A 19,401-nucleotide genomic window follows, 5' to 3' on the forward strand; every position below is an offset into this window, starting at 1 on the left:
ACGGACAGAGAATTTGAGGAAAACGGTTATTTTCTCGGGGGTGTATGTTTGTTCCGGTGCCACAAGCAGCCGTAAGAAAGCCGGTTCCGTTATCGGGAAATCGCCAGCGAACACCGTCGCTACCTAACGACGAAACGGTATGGCAAGATTTTTTAGTCTGGTGAGGAAGCAACACGAATGAATCAACGAATGGTTGTGACTATTCAGATTCTCAGCGGAAAAAATAGATGCAGCATCAAACAGTGTACTCTAGGTAGGTATATATCCGCTTCGCTGCTAGTGATTTCTTTCCAGACGCTCCATGTGCAAACACAGGCGCTGCGTGATTTTGGCCTTTTGCACTCGTTTATATTCGATCTAAATTTATCAAATTTTCCTTTCTTTAGACCTTTTCATCGGTTGTGGAAGTCGGGTTCCACGCGCAACAAAGGTATGCGTGTAGCGGTGCCGGTTCCGCGAAGTGATTGTATTCGGAAGTTTGTTTCAACACTGATGCCGGAATATCAAATCAACGGTATAACGATCAACTTTCCGTTCGTACCGTATCAGGTTCAGCGGCAATACATGGCCCGGGTGATCGAATGCCTGCAAAACGGAAACAACGGCATACTAGAATCATCGACCGACACGGAGAAAACGCTCAGTCTTCTGTACTCAGTGGCTTGGGTTTTGCAAAAGAAGGCCCAAGAGGGCCCAAGTACAGGCTAATATGCGCACAAACATTACCGACAGCTACTGGACAAGCTTGATGAAGGAAGTGGCTCTGAGGGGGTGAAATGGGGTGTACGCATCGCGAGCGTATTCACAACTGACACAGGTAAATGTTTTTTTTTGTAAAACAAAATTCAAGAATACTAGGACAATTTTGAAATATTTATTTGATAAATTTAAATTTGTACAGGTAATGCAGGAGATGTCACGAGCTACAGTCATGAAAGGAGCGTGCGTGTCCCTTCTTCCTATCCAAGGAGATAATCGAGAGCGCGGATATCATCTTCATGCAGTATAATTATTTGCTGGACCCGATGATGCGCAAGGCGAACAATTTGGAGCTGCCGAAGACGATTATCATTCCGCACGAGGCTCACAATGTGGAGAAAACGTGCGAAGAATCGGCGTCGATGCAAATTCGATCGACGGACAAAGCGTGCATTGATAATATTAAATACGTCGATTATGAAGGTGATGGACCACTTGGTGGCTATAACGAAACGAAGAAAAATTTCATTATCGATGATTTGGAGCTACTGAAAGAGATGCAATTGGAAAGAACGGGAACATGTATTTTCGAAATATTCGTGAGTATTCAAACTAAATTTAATTTTCGGTTATTTATTTATCTAAGCCATTGTTTTCCTTTTAAGATCAAAGGAGGTGATTACCTACCATGTCGTTGCTCACCTGCTAAAGAATATTATCCAGTACATTGTTACCATAACGGAGATGAACAATTTTGTGTGCGTGGCGGTAGATTTCAGACTCTTTTTTTTTTTTTTTTTTTTTTTTTTTACAAGGGAGAATGCATTTACACACTAACCCAGTACACGTGCATTGTAGTTGCCAAACTACCACACGGAAGTGTACTGGAGTGTCGGACTCGACCATACCGGTAATACCGACTAAACTCCCTTGGGCTCCACCATCGTTTCCCCCAGGAACTACCTCGCAGTACTACTTCTGGGGGGACGGCAGTACTAAGCGTACTCACTCATTATCGCTCACACAGGCACTCGTCCCACGCGAGACTGACTCGCACCCCATTCACTCCATTTGAGTCTTACTTGGATGCTCTCCCGGACGCTCCGCTGCCATGCCTCGAGGTGTCAATAGCGGTAACTGCCTGGGCCTACAGATATTGCGCTACGACACTCTGCCTCAGCACGAGCAGATCAATCACACCACTGCCGAAGCAGACCATACGCTACCCTGCCGAAGCAGGGACACTCCCCATGCACCACATGTGCACAACTGTAGGTGTGTGGGTACAACCCACTGCTACCCTGCCGCCGAAGCAGCTTCTCCAAAGACCATTCGCTCCATGTGACCCTTTTCAGGTGCTCACTCTAACACTCCACTGCAATGCCTCGAGGTGTCGATGGGATACCTCGACTCCTGCCTCAGCATGTGCAGTCCATACTCAGACTTCTGCTGCGCTTTGAGGTGACAATAGCGGCGGAGACACGCTATGACACTCCTGCCTCAGCACAACCAGATCACTCACTCCCTGCCGAAGCAGCTCACGCGCTACCCTACCGAAGTAGGTACACTCCACAACTTATTCTAACACTCCACTGCCATGCCTCGAGGTGTCGATAGCGGTAGCAACGCTACGACACTCTTACCTTAGCATGTGCAGTCCATACTCAGACTTCTGCTGCGCTTCGAGGCTGCCATAGCGGCGGCGACTCGCTATGACACTCCTGCCTCAGCACAAACAGATCACTCACTCCCTGCCGAAGCAGCTCACGCACTACCCTACCGAAGTAGGGACACTCCACATGCCAGTTGGCACTCCCTCCCTGGGCTTGTGCTTTTGAAGCGGCACACAGTCGCTTTGATAGAGTCCGCTTACGGGCACTTGTGGTTTTTTGGGAGGGATTTTAGCAGAGCCCACTGCTAAATCCCACCACGCCCTAGGCAGTTCTCCCTGACTCGCAGACAGCTGGGGAGGGGTCGTCAAGCCCTTGGACATCATGCTGTCCCTGCTGCCCCAAGATTTCAGACTCTGGCGGAAGCGCAATGTAAAGTATACGGATGGATGGACAGCTTCCAAACTGTTGGTTCCATCGGTCAAAGCCAATGCGAAGGTTATGAGGCAGCTACGTGGAAGAAACGGTAGGAGTATCAGCGATACTTCCCCGTCCCTCCTTTGAAACCGTTGATTGTTGATTTGGACATTCCTATAGTGCTAAGGTTTGAGAATCCCAAGGAATCGGATAAGGAGAGTTTCGTATCTATCACTGAGCATGTGTCAAGAGACAGGAATTTGGACTCAAATCAGTCGGACGAAACCCATCTTTGTCTCGAAACTCGGGGGAAAGCACAATTCCTGAATACGATGACTGACTACTACCAGAGAATAAACTATCCGAACGGAAAAGCCGCGGTTTTTATGGCCTTTTGACAAGAAAAAAGTATCATTAACGGACAATGATTATACTTAACCTGTTTGCCATTTCCACCCTTAAAGGATGCCCGAGTAATATTGAAAAGGAAATATCTCCAATAATTCCGAGCCAAGGAAAACAAAATCATATCCCGCGATGAATGGTGGCATTCTCTTGAAGCCATCGGTCGAGTAATTCGGCAATCAATCGAAAATCGAATCAAGTTTGGCACGACTCACAAAAGCATGGACAAAATCATGACTCGAATGGACTCAAAAACTCCATCAGTCGGCTGAACACTTCTTCTTCTTCTTCTTCTTCTTCTTGGCATTACGTCCCCACACTGGGACAGAGCCGCTTCGCAGCTTAGTGTTCATTAAGCACTTCCATAGTTATTAACTGCGAGGTTTCTAAGCCAGGTTACCATTTTTGCATTCGTATATCATGAGGCTAGCACGATTATACTTTTATGCCCTGGGAAGTCGAGACAATTTCCAATCCGAAAATTGCCTAGACCGGCACCGGGAATCGAACCCAGCCACCCTCAGCATGGTCTTGCTTTGTAGTCGCGGCTCACGGCTAAGGAGGGCCCTTGTGTTGAACACTAGAGTGATTTAAATTTTGACTTTTTCGCTCCTCTATGCTTAAACGATGACATTTGCTGTTTTATTAATCCTCCTAAATTTTTAGCTGATTTGGATGTAACTAGACTGAGCACGCGCAGTTTTAAGTTTGTATGAAAATTACTATGAAAACAGTCACTTTTGTGGAAAACCGTTACATCCAAATTAGCTAAAAATTTAGGAGGATTAATAAAACAGTAAATGTCATCGTTTAAGCATTGAGGAGCGAAAAAGTCAGAATTTGAATCACTCTTTTAAACACCCAAGTCAGTACAATCGATTTCAAAGACATGTCAACGTACTCCATGCCTTCTTAGTGCTATTCCTGTGGCTGGTGCCCATGAACAACGCGTATTTTTGTCAAAACTCTTGTCACAGAGTTTTGTCGCTAGCTCCGGGCAATGGTGAAGTACTCTTACTGAAAGAGATGCTTGCTGAAGGTGACGTCACCAGTCACACTCAGATTGCTCAGGTAATGATTAACAGGTAATGAATAAATTAAGTTTTATGCCATGTATCATATAGTTCTGAAAACGCTCAAATCGCCGCCAATCAATAGGTGTCGGATACATGAGGGAGCATGAGCAGGATAACCGTATAATTCGTAGTTGCTACTCCGTGATTGACTAGAACTTGCGAAATTGTACAGGAAACCAATTGAATGGAGCTTGGGTTTAGCTATCATTCCCAATATCAATGTGCAGTCAATTACGGCACCGGCCACGTCCTTACAGTCGAAGGAAAGGAAGGATTATTAGTTCAACTCTCGTTGTTACTAGAAACCGAGTATACCTCTGCATCTCCACGATCGTCTTAGGATAGGATATTGCGTTAGTATGAAGGGATATATTATCTGGATTCACTTTGGTAAGTGATGCGATTATTTCTTGTAACTTAACTGATACGTCTTCAGTGTTTCGTGCTTGGCTCGGATTAAGGCGTATTAAAGTAAGTTACAGAATTAGACCGAATGAAGGTAAGGATCGAGATCTAAAGCTAAAAATTGAAAAAATATGAAGCAGTGTATGTACCTAAATTGAAAGATTTTTGTAGAAGGCCATGAAGATATTTTTTCTTATTGACTTTTTATTCCAAATTTCGAAAAGTTGTTCAAGAAGGATGATATGCAGACGATGGTCGAAATACATTTATGTACAACCCGTGTCGTTTGTTATGATACAGTTCCCGCAGCTTTGTTGCTTTTGCTCTTTGCTTTTGCTGGACATGCCAATAATTCATTATTGTTCTTAAATCTATTGGTGGATGCTTCTGGTTTCTGGAAGCCATCAAGATGTTAGGAAGAACATCGCTTCGGGGTGGAAAGTGAAGGCTGTGGTCGGTGTGGTGATAGCATTTCTGGTGCAGTTAGGATTTATTTTTCATACTAGCAGACCCCACGAACTTCGTTTCGCCTACAATTTATGTATACTCTGATTAGATCTCAAGTTATGCATAAATTTGTAAGGGACCCCCGCCTTTCCAAAAGGGGGAGGGTTTCGAACCACCACATAAACATATCTTCCCTTCCAAAACATCCATATCCCAGATTTGGTTCCATTTGCTTGATTAATTCTCGAGTTTCATAATTCGCAGGAAAATAAACTTTGGAATTATTTCCGAAAACTATTATAATAATAGCCGGATTGCAAATGTTTTGATACGGTCTGCCGGTGAAGACAGCAGATTACTACCACAGACCGGACGAGAAACCTTCCGGTGGAATGCTGTTCTTGTTAACACCTTGGCCAGCTCCGTTCAACAATGGGATAGTCGTGTTGATTGCCAGCACCACCTGATTTGTATCCGCCACTAGGAAAGATAGGGGTGATCGGGGCAATATGGGCCGCCTAAGGAAATCGTTCCGAAAAGCGCAGAAAAGCTCTAAAAATTATCATTCAAATGTAGTTGACTTATACTAGGGAGTGTTACCTTTCATATTACGTCGATGAATGATGAAAAATGTGTTTGGAAATTGTTGGAATGCACTTTTAAAAATGTATTGATTTTAATGTGTGTTCCCGACTATACGGGGCAATATGGGCCACCATCTGGGGCAGTATGGGCCACCCATCCAAAATGTTTTTTTTTTTGGGAAAGAAAAGTGTCGTAATATAGATGAATATGATATTCCAACAACAGCTTAGAGTATTCCATACAAAATGAGATTATTAACCGGCACAACAGCGGGCCGAACCGATTTGCTACTTTTCACCGCTTGCACAGACACATTTCAATTCTAGAGTGCTTTGAGAATAGGTCGTATGTGCAAAAGAGAGTCTCTCTTTGCCTCCATTCTCTTTCGATTATTACAGATCTATAATAAAGTTTACTTCAGATTTCTTGGCAGATATCTAAAGATTATAGCTTTGTCTAGCGTTCTGAAGTGAAAATGTGGCAAAATATGCAAAACTAGCTTATGTACAAGCGAAAAAGAGCGTGAACAAAGAGAGCCTATTACGACCTATTCTCAAAGCAATCTAGAATTGATCTATGGTCATTTTTCTGTTCCGAGCGCAATAATGCGGTGTTGTAATATATCCATAATGGATCTAACATGCTTGATGTGTTCTTGTTCTTGTATTCGGCTACTGAAATTTGAACTTGTTCACATATTAAGGCCTAATATCTTGCTCTATGCAGGTATGCCCATATTGCCCCGTCCGTAGAGAGTGGTTTTGTAAAAAAAAAGTTTTATGATTAATTCAGATTTGTATCAGTACAAACATGTGTGCACAATATTCAATTATAATAGATCTTTTGATTGAGATAAAATTTTGACCTGTATTTTAATCAGTTTTGTGTCAAAACCTTATTTGTAAACTTTAAAATCGACAATTTTAATCTTGTAACTAAAATATCTTTTGTCACTAGTTACTAGTTTGGAGATGGCGCTAACGATGTGGAAGTAGTGGTTGCTGTGGCTGCTTTTGTTGCTGCTACTGATTATGCCATTGGTTCTCGGAGCAGTTCCGTTTCCATTCAGATTATGTCCATTTGTTGACTTGACGTTCCGGAGATTATTCGTGTTGCCGGAATACGTAATCGATGGGCTGGAAAGCACCAGAGATTTTCAAAATCATAAACACAATCTTGACAATTTCAGAAGTAGCTCAGAATATTCTTTATGAGAAAAAACATTAATTGAGGATGACTAAACTACAGAATTATGACTAACCTTCTTTTGTAGCTCGCCTGCAGTAACTTCCCATCACTGCGGTTCCACCTTCCTCATCGTCTTTATCCTCACCAGTTCGTTCGTGGGAGTCTTTGGTCGAATCCATCCAAACACTTCAGCGAGAAAATTAGCTCGAAGATTTTGTCTTGATCTACAAAACAAAGAGGTTTTCCGGCCGCATTAACTGTTACAGCTTTGTCCTTTATCCGTTTGCTGGGCGAGTTCAGGTGTGTCAGCCTGCTGCTACCGGTGAGGTAGCTCAGAGCATTCTGAATGCGGTTGTTACAGTTCCAGATTGCAGAGGGCCGGTAGCTTGGAGAAGCTCCTCTGTGACACTTTATGAGTAGCCCGACGTTAATCGAACTGAGCGCTTCCAGCGCTTTGAAGCTATCCGCAAGGCCTTCGATACTGGTGTGGTGCATCAGCAGTTGTCCAGGGTGAATCGGTGATCTTTTCATCAGGTGGTGCTGGCGATCATCACGACTTCGTTTTTCCAGAGCCATTCTATTTTCAATTTTTTGTGTGACGTTTTCGATTTACTTAATGCCCAACTATAGCAACTTCCTATCCACAAATTACTAAGGCGACCAAAACCATAATCCGGAATATTGTTACGGCGACAGTTAAAAACAAATTAACAGATTATACGGCGCACAGTAGGTTGCTTCCGGGCGGAACCACTAAACTCAAAATATTGTGTTGTGCGTTTCAGATAAAACGTAAATAAAACGTACTGCGATTGAGGTTAGGAATCTGTCAAAAAAAAGTCTACACTTTCCAAAACACTTTCAAATAAATTTACCCATGATGTGAGTAAAATACACTAGCGCCTCTGGCGGTGCTGGTCTCGTCAGCTCATCTGGGTTGCATGAATTTTAAATCGGTTCTTCGGGACTCCGATGTCCCGGTTATTAGTTCCTGGTTTCGTTATAATGAAATGAAAACAAATCACTACCATACCTATAGTTATCTGACAAGATATCGTAGTTCAATTAAAGTTAATTGCCTATTTCCGAGGACTAAATCACCCGACTTGGACGTTAATTCACAATGTTATGAAAACTCATATGTGGATATGTACGTTATGTGGAAGATATTGATTTGGAAAATGTATTGGAGGTAACCACTTTCCCTTCGATGGGACTCGAACCCATGACCCTACAGTACGCTAGACTGGTGCTTTAAACAACTAAGCTACGAAGGACCTTCGTCGGCCTCCGCAACCTAGCGGCTACTGAACGACCCGGATAAAAAATTACAGTACTTTGTATGGTTCATTCCATTGAAATACTATAGATTATATGGTATACAATACAAGCTATTGTGCATTTATTGTAGATTTTGAATGGTTGAAAAACACCTCTATTATACTTACTTTAAAAGCACAATAAATTCAAATGTTACCATTACATTTTATTATATTTGAATTGTTTGCTTATTTTAATTGAAAATAGAACACCATTATGAAATAATTCTACATTGTTGATAAGAAAATCAGTTTTGACCATAAAAATAATGAGATTAATTAACTACACACAAAAAACAAAAATGGTTTTATAGAGAATTATACACTTTCCACATGAAAGGTGCTTCATTTTCTTGAAAATGAAAACGAAATTGGTTCCAGTCAAAGTTTTTCTTTCTGTTTGAAAGTTATTTCCTCATTTTTTCAATGTAAAATTAAAAGTACATGCATTCAGCATAAAAATTGTAAAACTGTCAAATCAATCGTCAATAAACCTTGGGCGAAACAGAGAAAGGAAAAAAATCTACTCAGATCTGGGGCACTACGTAACAACAAGTGGTAAAAATATTGAATATAATAAAATAAAAAAATACGGTGTTGAACTTAGTCTGTAGATTAAAAAAACACCTTAATAAAGAATAAAAAAAAAAATATATGTTTACAAACATATTTATGATTACCGATTTCATCTTTATATGACCCACATTTAAAAATAGATACATATTCCATATTGTGAAAAGATCGTACATACATAATATATTTATACCTGCATGGATATTTTCCCATAATGATATAGACTATTTTTTGACCATTAACGTAAATAATTAAAAACACTAAACACTGCAAAATTCAGCTACCTATAGGTATAGGTATATATATAGCACTACCGAACAAAAAATATAAAATTTACATTTACAACGACCGAAACAATAATTCTTAGGGTGAAATCAGGAGTGATTCAGTTTCATTCTAAATTTTCGACCACTATTCTAGTTTGAATCTGGAGCAAAATAGAACAAACTCGCTGGTTTCCCCAGCAGTGTTCTATTCATGTTTTTCAAATTTTCAATTAATTGAAATCATTATGTTACTGCCAAGAAAGCCGCCGGAATTGCAAAGTGGATTGATCCGTAGATAAAATGACGCATCCATACACCAAAACAATTGAAAAATATTTGAATCTCGTGATTCAATCGTGGTTCAAATCTGCAGAAAATAGAACGGAGCGTTATACCAGTTTTATTTTTTTGACAGTTGACTGGTATAAAAACTGAATCTAGAACAGCTGCTGGGAAAATTAATGTTTCAGATTCATATTCAAACTGACAGCCCCGAACGATTTGAATCACTGCTGATTTTACTCTAAATTGATCAAGAGCTGAATTGTTTTTGTTTTGTCGCCTCGCACACTTTTTAAGGTAGAGAGCGGAGAGAGACGAGAGTCGAGAGTTGATGACAGTGAGAGGCACTATGTGCGTTCCCAATAAATATAACACCGAAGTAAACTTCCGAAGCGCCGATCTTGCGGTATCGAGAGGTAAGTCTTTTTTTAACTAGAACTTAAAAAATGTCGGTGGCAGGTGCTTACTAATCATAATCAAACGGCATCCCGCTAAGGCCCGAAATTGGGCGCTGCTGTTCTATTGATAATCGAGGCAAATCATTCTAGATACCAATCAAGATACTTATGCGAATTCTTCTGTTACTTTTCCTACAGGTAATTTGCGGGTTTCGGCATTTCGAACGTACAGGAAATCCCGGAAATCCATAGCGCAGTATTTACAGTTCCCTACGATGCGCACCACGACAAATGGCAGGATTGTTTCAAAGTGGCCACCTCCACGGCGTTACAAATTGTTGAAAGAAATGATGAAATAAAAAGCATGAATAAATAAAAATGATTAAGTTTAATTTGGAAAGAAAAGTTGAATGGAGGGTTTGGGGGTGGGAGATTTTTTGGGCAAATGAAATGTTTTTTGAATGAAAATATTCTACTTTCTTTTTTCACAGAGTAACCATTTTGATTTGGCATTTCCACAATTTGCTTTGAATGTTCAAACTTTTAATTTCAGGGTGGTATGCGGCTGTCAAAACCATGGTTGTTGCAAAAGTTTGCGTACTTTTAATTTGAACATACACACAAAAAACAAACATGGTTTCATAGAATGTTTTGCGCTTTCTTCTTGAAAAGTGCTTAATTTTCTTAAAATTAAAAATGAAATTAGCTTCATTGAAAATATCTTTTTTATTTGAAAGTTATTTTTCGTCTGTTCCTAACGATAAATTAAAAGTTGTGTCATTCAACTTAAAAATTGTTTTACTTTCAAAACATCAAACGATACACTGCATGAGTGAAAAAGAGAAAAAAACATCATGTCATTTATCTTATCCATCTTTTTCTTTTCCTCTTAGGCTGTGAACCATTCCACCGATTCGTTTAACTTTTAGTTAAAATTTGACAGTTCGATGGTTATTTTCCCATCGTGGTTAAAATTTTACTTCGAAGTTGACCCATTTGAGTTTTGACAGATTGATGGTTATTTGGAGCGAAATGGATTTGGCGCCAATTTTCTCGCGAACAAAGTTTAACTATCGAACTGTCAAATCTAACCATGCTCCGGAGCATGGTTATTTTTAACCACGGCGAAATAACCATCGAACTGTCAAATTTTAACTAAAAGTTAAACGAATCGGTGGAATGGTTCACAGCCTTAGTGTATGACAAAAATTTAAACCGCGATAAAAACAAAGCAGCAGCGACGACGAGCAGAGGCTCTGCTTCCGATTTATAATTGCATCTGTTTTGTGTGGTGGCGAATTGAGTGTTTACTATTTGAATACTATTGTGCGCTGGTGAAGCTCATATTACGGAATCAAAAGGTAAGTAATAAATTTATTTATTTGAAACGATGCAAAACCGGGGCCCAGTGTATATTAATTAGTATCACGGAAAATCGGTACCCAAACCCAGCATTTCAATGGCGTGAATGGAGTTGGGAGCTGATTTAAATTTAGAATGAAGATCCTTATGCAACACTTGCTTTTTATTCCTCACAGATTCGGTCCGGCAGTTTTAACAGGAAGAAAAATTGGCACGTTCAAAAATGCATCTTCAGAAGTGGTTGGGATCGATGGATTACTTTGAAGCCTCGTCGGTAGTTTTGGAAAGTACTACAGCTGCTGAACGATGTATAACATGAGATTACGAGGACACCTGTCACATGTGCGCTATTCAAGCATCCCAGATTAATGAATATTAGATTTAAAATAAATTGAAAATTAAATTAAAATAAAAAAAGATTCAATTAAGTTTCAAAAGAAAGCATAAATAGAGGAATGGGAAAACAAAATTTGGAGAAAGTAAAGCTTTCGTGTTAAATTAAAAATATCAAACTTTTTTTCCTACAGTGTGATAGCAGATTGCGACTATTTTCATTTGACAGCTCCACAATGTTGTTTTGAAAGGTTTGTACTTTTATTTTTAGAGCCGCATGACACTTTTGAAACATGGGTGTAACGAAAGTTTTCGTACTTTTTTTTTAAACATACGCAACTCTCTACGAAAAAGAACCAACGCAACTTTTTATTTTAACCAACGGTTTTTTTAGTTTGATAAATGATTTTTCTTTCTGTGTACGCAACTCTCTACGAAAAAGAACCAATGCAACTTTTTATCTTAACCAATGTTTTTCTTAAATTTAATAATGATTTTTCTTTCTGTGTATTTATTATTTTGAAACAAAAATTAGAAACAATAAAATAACAATACATTCCATTGTGGAAAAAGTTGTTCGATTTTTTTTAGAATGTTACTATTATTGGAAATTAAAAAATGTCATATTATGTATTAACAATTGATAATAGAACAAAAATATTGTTTAAAAAATCTTTTTATTTTAACTCGAGGAATAACTAGTTTATATTGAGCGTGTATGTTTTGTTTACGGTTAGTAAAAAAATGTCTGACAGAAAGTGCCGGAAGCTCCGGAAGTATCCTTTTCGTTGCGGTTGGATGCAGATAAACGGTAGATTATTGGCCGCTGTGTTATGTAAGGATGGTGAGTAACTAGTGTAATAGATTACTGAAATGTGACGCTTTTTTACAAGAGAGAATTTGAAATGCTGTGGAAGAAATATTTCATCACCTTTCCGGGGTGCTTTTATTTTCACCGCCGAAGTACATTTAAAAATGACTATTATTTTTTTCCTAATGATGTAGGATAACGTCTTTCGGGAAGATAGGAGGGTGAAGTGCATTTTTTCATAGAGCAAACATTTTCATCTGTCTATTGATTATCATCTTTTTTCTTTTTCTTTAATTTGCTCAGTCAATATGGATCACGGAAGATCCTAGCAACCTATCGCGTCTGGCCAAACTACGTCGATTCCATTCCAACGTGCTGATACCACATTAACTCCAGTCGTCCAACAGCAAGAGCTAAAATCAGGAATGCCCTGTTCGCCTTCGTCTTTCAACCTTGCAGTGCGCAACTTTTCTGTCCTTACAGGCAAATATATCTCAGATTAAAAAAACCGACCAGGTACACAAGCAGAAAGAAAGTCTTTTAAGGTCACTCCTGACAGAATCCAAGTTTCAAAGTGCACGCGTTTTCGGGGGCACACCACTCGATACGGAGGCGGCGGACAACTGTCATTTTTGTTGATTCAGCTTTGCTGCGTCGCAGCATGCGTGAAAAAATAAAAATGACAGTTGTGTGTTGCTTCCGTATCGAGTGGTGTGCCCCCAAAAACGCGAGCACTTTGAGACGTGGATTCTGTCAGGAGTGACCTTAAATAACGATTGCTAAGACAAAATAATATTGTGTTGTTTTACTTGCAATGTTAAACTGACAGCATAATGTATTTCAATGAGTGTTGACACTTTTTAATCCGGAAAACTCCGAACTTTTTAATCCAGAGAACTCCGAGATCCGGACTAACGAGTCATTGGATTAGCAAAGGCCGGATAAGCGGGGGATACTGTATATTGAATCTAATAATAAATCAGAATTCGAATGAAATCCACAGTATATTTCTTTGTTTCAAAATCTATTTTATCAACAGGAAAAATCCACATTTCTTGTGAAAAGCAAAAAAATTATGTACATCATTACAAAATATCATTACACTATGTAATGTCAATTCAATATATCGAAGTGTAATAATGTTTTGTGGAGATGTGAATAATTCATTTTTGCATCTCACAAGAAATGTGAATTTGTTAATACAATAAATTGTGAAACATTAAATCGTATTGTATTTCTATTGTAATACAGCAGTGAAATTTACTCTAATTCCTATTGTACTACTATGATAAAACAATAAAAAAATTCAGGAAAAACATTTAAAACACATTGTTTTCTATTGTTTGGTCCGTAGAAATCATCCTTATAGAACCGTAGAATTAATTGTTTTGCTCTAAATTTTGTATGGAAAATTTGCGAAATTTTTATTGTAAAGATACATAACAACCCCCCTTTTTTATTGTAAAAGTCCCATTTACCATTCATTTTATCGTGCAAAACCATTAATTCTAATGCAGTTTTATTGTATAACTTCCATTTAATTCAATGGTTGTTATTATGTACTAAATAGTGTTGTAACAGTAAAATTTATTGTTTTTCAATGATTTTTTTTATCCGGGGAGCCCGAGATTCCCAAATTGGACACATAGTCAAATCACTCGCAATCCATTTTCTCAAGCCAATACTTCCATATGTGTGTAGTACACGTCCACATTAGAGGAGCGTGAGTATTTAGAATGTCTGGCGGCTGTACCAGTTTCTCCATATATGGATGATATCTCCACTGCAAGAAAGAGCTTTTTGAGGTTTAAAAAAGCTGCAAGAACGATGTTTTGAATTGTGTTTTCGATAATTCCCAAGTTTTACATTTTATAACTGTCTAAGATATAAAACAACAAATGCATCTTCAGTAGCAGTTATAAGCTGCACATGTTTTATACTGGAAAACGAAAAAAATAATCTTCCGAGGCCAATTCAAATGTCAAGCTGTTATGATGTTGATGGAATAGTATTTTTTGTAGCTGAAGACGTCGTCTCAAGGGGTGGGACGCTGAGCACAATGTTCCAAGCACACATTTTAAAGATTTTACTCATACGTGTGGCACCGCGTGGCACACACTCACGCAGAAAAAACTACGTTAAAAACAAACATATTCTAGGTAAATCCAAACAATAATTCAGTTTGTTCTGGCATCAAAAATAAATATGTTTGGATCAAACATATTGTTGTATTTAAAGCGAACGAAAACTTTCTTTTGAATCAAATGTGCGTTTCAAGTTGTTTCAACCAGCTAAATGTTTGAAGCAAACATGGATATTATTGTTTTGGTTCGGCCATTTATAATATTTTCTTATCAACTCTACCAATTTTCATATTCTGGCAGCATTTGACTACCAGATTTCACAATTCCAATCGTTCATATTTCATTTACTTACCTTTCTGTACCTAAAAAACATCCTTATCATCAATTCGGTAGCAAGAAAACATATTATTCCACGCTTGCTCCTGCTCCTCCGTTGACCTCCGATCGGATCCGATCCGAACTCGAGTTTTTGTTTACTTTTGCAAGAGCGAGCGAGGGGCTGCCCACTAGTGTACGTATAAAACAAACAGGGATTTAATTTGGTTTTAAAAATAAATATGTTTGATTCAAACATTTTACCATTTTGGAAGTAAACATGTATATTTTTGAAGCAAATGGATGAAATTTGTATCCGTGCTGTGGCACACTTTTGACATTTGAATGATCAAAATAAAAATACTGGCAACATTGCTAAATTTTTGTTTTGACTTATGAAACGAATGTAGCGTGACGTCACCTGATATGAGGACAATATTTACATTCTTTTAATCGCGTTTAATACGAGTAAATTCATACGAGGGCAATGTTTACATTTCTTTATATGGAATATGGGAACAAAATAATCAAAGAAAAGTAAAAAGATAGTGTAGAAATTTCGAAATTTGTCTTTGTGTTTCAATGCTCGAGGAGACTGATAGTGCAGATAAATATTTCCCTCTGTGTTTCATTCAATGCTTGAGGAGACTGTTCGAAAATCACAAATCAGTCGACCATGCAAATCATTGATTTTCTTGAAAGAAAATCGTTTTGCCGAAAATCATTTTTTGCAAGAATAATCTGGAAATTTTGTATGGATCGTCACACTTTAGGCAACCCCTCTCCTCCCTTCAAGCGTAACGTAATTTCTGGATGTTCCTGTGTCATTTTTAGCCCATATTTTTGCTAGCCAAATAATAGAGATATATTTACTGCTAAAGATGCTAATTCACACGAGTTTTGGTAATTTCTTTGGTTGTGTAGCAGCGGTATACAATTTTCTGTCAAATTGCCGTTACCGTTGCGTTCTATTGCGTGCGAAGATTAAGGAAACACCACCTTAATATTCGCTGTTTCCATTCCAATTTGGCATCTGACTCGGCATCTGATATCTGTTGGTTGGAACACTTCGAAATCCCATCGTTAAGGCCAGTGCGACCACAAATATTTCAGTAATTTGGATTTTTCCCCCATCACACGGCAAGCAGTTCACTAAAAACAAAAGATATTTTAGTTACTAGATAAAGATTGTCGCTGTCGTCGCTGTCCGGAACATCTTTTGCTGGCGAGGATAGGGGAGCTAAATGTCAAAGAAGGAAAATCCATACGATTTGACAGGTATGTACCACACATGTTTCGGACAGCAGAACAAAGGGAACAGTAGCGACAATCTTTATCTAGTAACTAAAATATCTTTTCTAAAAACCAATGAAGAGTTGTATCGCAGTTGACAGACGTTTCATCCTCTTGATGTTTACAATCGCTAGTGTTGCCAGATATTTCTGACTGTCAATATGCCAATGTGCCATACTTAAGGTGGAGGCACAATTTATGGCACACTGTGGCACCAAGAATTACAAGAAGTGTGATGAACACAAATTAAATTGTGCTCAGCGACCCACCCCTTGCGTCGTCTTCTATTGTTTTGAACAAAATAAAACTCGAGTAAATTCTGTTTTAAATTCGTGCAAAAATGCAACTGATCAGTATTTCAGTTATAAATTTTCTGACGAAACTGTTCGAATTTTTAAAACTACAACGTCTGTTGAAGATGCATTTTTACAGTTTCAATTTCATTTCCTAACTCCCATACAATTTATAACTCTACTAAGGGCATCTTTAGTAATGTTACAGTTATAGTTATATTAATTTCCCGAGTTTTACATTTTATAACTGTCAAAGATATAGAACAAGAAATGCATCTTCAGTAGCAGTTATAAGCTGCACATGTTTTATACTGGAAAACGAAAAAATAATCATCCGAGGCCAATTCAAATGTCAAACTGTTATGATGTCGAAGAAATCAAGACAAAATTTTCAAAACGACTTATCTGCTTTTGTAAACAAATATTCAAATGACGATTTGACGAATCTGATAGCTCTCCCACGCAAACCAATACCATCAATAGGTAGGTGAGGGATTCCGCTACCTGTTGGTGGTGTTGGTTTGCGTGGGACAGCTATCAGATTCGTCAAATCTTCGTTTGAATCTTTGTTTACAAAAGCATATAAGTTGTTTTAAAATTTTGTCTTGAAATAGTATTTTTTGTAGCTGATGACGTCATCTTCTATTGTTTTGAACGAAATAAAACTCGAGTAAATTCTGTTGCAAATTCGTACAAAAATACAACTGAGTAGTATTCCAGTTATAAATTTCCCGACGAAACTGTTCGAATTTTTAAAACTGTAACGTCTGTCGAAGATGGCATTTTACAGTTTCAATTTCATTTCCTAACTCCCATACGATTTATAACTCTACTAAAGATGCCCTTATGATACATAACCGTTATTAAGGCTTTGGTCCGATTCGTGAATTAAAATCGAATTAAACTTAAAAGTGACAGTTCGGAAATTATGAAATCCCCCGCTCATAAGAATGGCTGGTGCTACCCAGCAAGACCAACAAAACATCTATCAAAAATGATTCAATATCTGTCAAAAGTAATCTTGCTCTGCAAGCAGGGTTATTTGGAAATTTTTGAACTGTCACTTTTAAGTTTAATTCGATTTTGATTCACGAATCGGACCAAAGCCTAACAGGGGGAGTAAACCTGTCATCCACGAACAAATCAAGCCTTCCTAAGATGTATTATAAAGGCCACGCCACTTGGAAAAGGCGGGCCACCCCGCTTGGCAAATGAAAGTGTTCGAATTGGAATCTTGTAGGATATTGGTAAATATACACTACTGCAGTAGTCATGCATGCTGACTAACAAAAAATCTGTGGGATTGTTTATTTATATTTATTTCATACTACATGTAGAAGAGGCACGATTCACCGCATATTACCCGCCTGGTTATTAACTAATAACCTTTATGTGGATTCTCTTATAGCGGGTGGTTAACGCACACATAAAATTTATTTGTAAATTTCTTTAGAGTTTTGCCAATAAAAATGTGTGGATTTTTATTAGTGTACATCGTAATAATGATTCTTACCATATACAGTGAACGTTTGCTAATTGGGTTTTTATGGTTGGGGGTTCGCTAATTGTGGCGAAACCCAATTAAAAAGCAGCTAAACGTCAGAATGTGATGTCAAAAACGCGTTGACGTTTTGTTTCCGTGTTTGGCGGGATCGATATTTTCTGGCGCGTAAAATTTTCCTTTGCAAAAAGTAAACAACATTGACGCTTGTCAAAACGCCCCAATTAGCGAACGGCATTCGCTAGTTGGGGTGAGGTCGTGCCCCAATTAGCAAACGATCACTATATTAGAGCATCATTATCGGTCGTGAGCATTTTAATTACCCGCGCAGCGCCTTCATTTTAGTTTCGTCACTCGTTTTTATATGATCGTGGTTTTATTTTGGTCAATCATATAATTGTACAAGTATCATACAGTTTATAATGATTACAAGTGGAATGGAATGCTTACACTGCCAAAAATATCTACATAAGATATATGAGTCGCCGTTATAAATTTTTGCAATAGCTCCACCCTAAGAGTGAAATCAGTAGTGATTCAGTTTGGTTGCAAATTTTCGAATACTATTCTAGTTTGAATATGAGCCAAAATAGAACAAACTCACAGGCTTCCCCAGCAGTGTTCTATTCATGTTTGATTGTTTTTCCATTAAATGAAATGATTATGTTGCTGCTGAGGAAGGCGCGGTAAATGCAAAGTGGATTGATCCGTACATAAAATGACGCATTCATGCACCAAAACAATTGAAAAATATTTGAATCTCGTGATTCATTCGTGGTTCAAATCTGCAGAAAATAGAACTGAGCGGTATAACAGTTTTAAGCTTTTGAATCTCGACTGTTATAAAAAATGAATCTTGAGCCACTGCTGGGAAAGTGCATGATTCAGATTCATATTCAAACTGACAGCCCCGAACGATTTGAATCACTGCTGATTTTACCCTAATATAATCGATATAGATCCACACATAAATTAAATAATTGCTAATTCGAGACCATACATAAAGTTTATTTGGATATATATTTTATTAGTAGTTCGCGTGGAGAATGGTTATGTGTGCACTGATATACATCATAAGTTAAATCTATGGATTTTTGCCAATAAATATGTGTGGATTTTTGGTAGTGTATAATATCAACTATTCAGCGTACCATTTATTTCTATTCGGGTCCCTCCCTCTTCCCTTTTGTTGTCATAATGACGAGCAAACCCACTCAACAATGGCATTAAAGTGTGGGAACCCAAGTAATCTCATATTTACGAAAGTTGAGTAAAATTTACCTAAGTTTTGGTTAGCTTCTATTTAAAATTAAGTATATTTTACTTGATATTAAGGCTCTGTCTCATTTGGATAATTAAACTGAAATTAAACTTAAAAGTGACATCTCAATAATTATCGAATAACCCTGCTTGCAGAGCATGATTACTTTTGACAGATATCGAATCATTTTCCATCGATGTCTTATTGGAAATGCTGGGTAGCACCAGCCATTCTTATGACCGGGGTATTTGTTAATTTCCGAACTGTCACTTTTAAGTTTAATTCTCCAAATGAGACAGACCCTAAGTAAATTTTACTTAATTTAGGCTTCCCACACTGAACCCCGATTTGAGTGAAAAGTACCTAATATTAGGTACTTTTTTCTAACCGTGAAGGTTGTTTGTGTAAAACTGAGTTTATTTAAAAAATAATCAATTTACGTGTAACGTGTAATGTGACAGCAAAATAAAATTAAATT

The 19,401-nt window shown here is 38.0% G+C and overlaps 1 protein-coding gene across 1 annotated transcript; it reads left to right on the plus strand.

The window, feature by feature from the left end:
- LOC134202887 (regulator of telomere elongation helicase 1 homolog) lies at positions 1–10,031 on the plus strand. The gene is made up of 5 exons (XM_062677871.1): positions 1–253; positions 387–817; positions 902–1,298; positions 9,574–9,688; positions 9,869–10,031. The coding sequence occupies exons 3-5, from the start codon at positions 999–1,001 to the stop codon at positions 10,027–10,029; spliced, it is 576 nt and encodes a 191-aa protein (XP_062533855.1). The 5' UTR covers positions 1–253; positions 387–817; positions 902–998; the 3' UTR covers positions 10,030–10,031.
- The last annotated feature ends 9,370 nt before the right edge of the window (positions 10,032–19,401 follow it).

Source organism: Armigeres subalbatus, unplaced genomic scaffold, assembly GCF_024139115.2.
Source record: "Armigeres subalbatus isolate Guangzhou_Male unplaced genomic scaffold, GZ_Asu_2 Contig1498, whole genome shotgun sequence".
Classification (NCBI taxonomy): Eukaryota; Metazoa; Arthropoda; class Insecta; order Diptera; family Culicidae; genus Armigeres; species Armigeres subalbatus.

What these genes read in the sequence shown, in the direction of transcription:
- LOC134202887 (XM_062677871.1), top strand. Translation starts at nt 999, where the DNA reads ATGCAGTATAATTATTTGCTGGACCCGATGATGCGCAAGGCGAACAAT. An exon ending in CATGTATTTTCGAAATATTC is followed by an intron (nt 1,299 to 9,573) that starts GTGAGTATTCAA and finishes TTTTTAAGGTAG; the next exon opens with AGAGCGGAGAGAGACGAGAG. An exon ending in CGATCTTGCGGTATCGAGAG is followed by an intron (nt 9,689 to 9,868) that starts GTAAGTCTTTTT and finishes CTTTTCCTACAG; the next exon opens with GTAATTTGCGGGTTTCGGCA.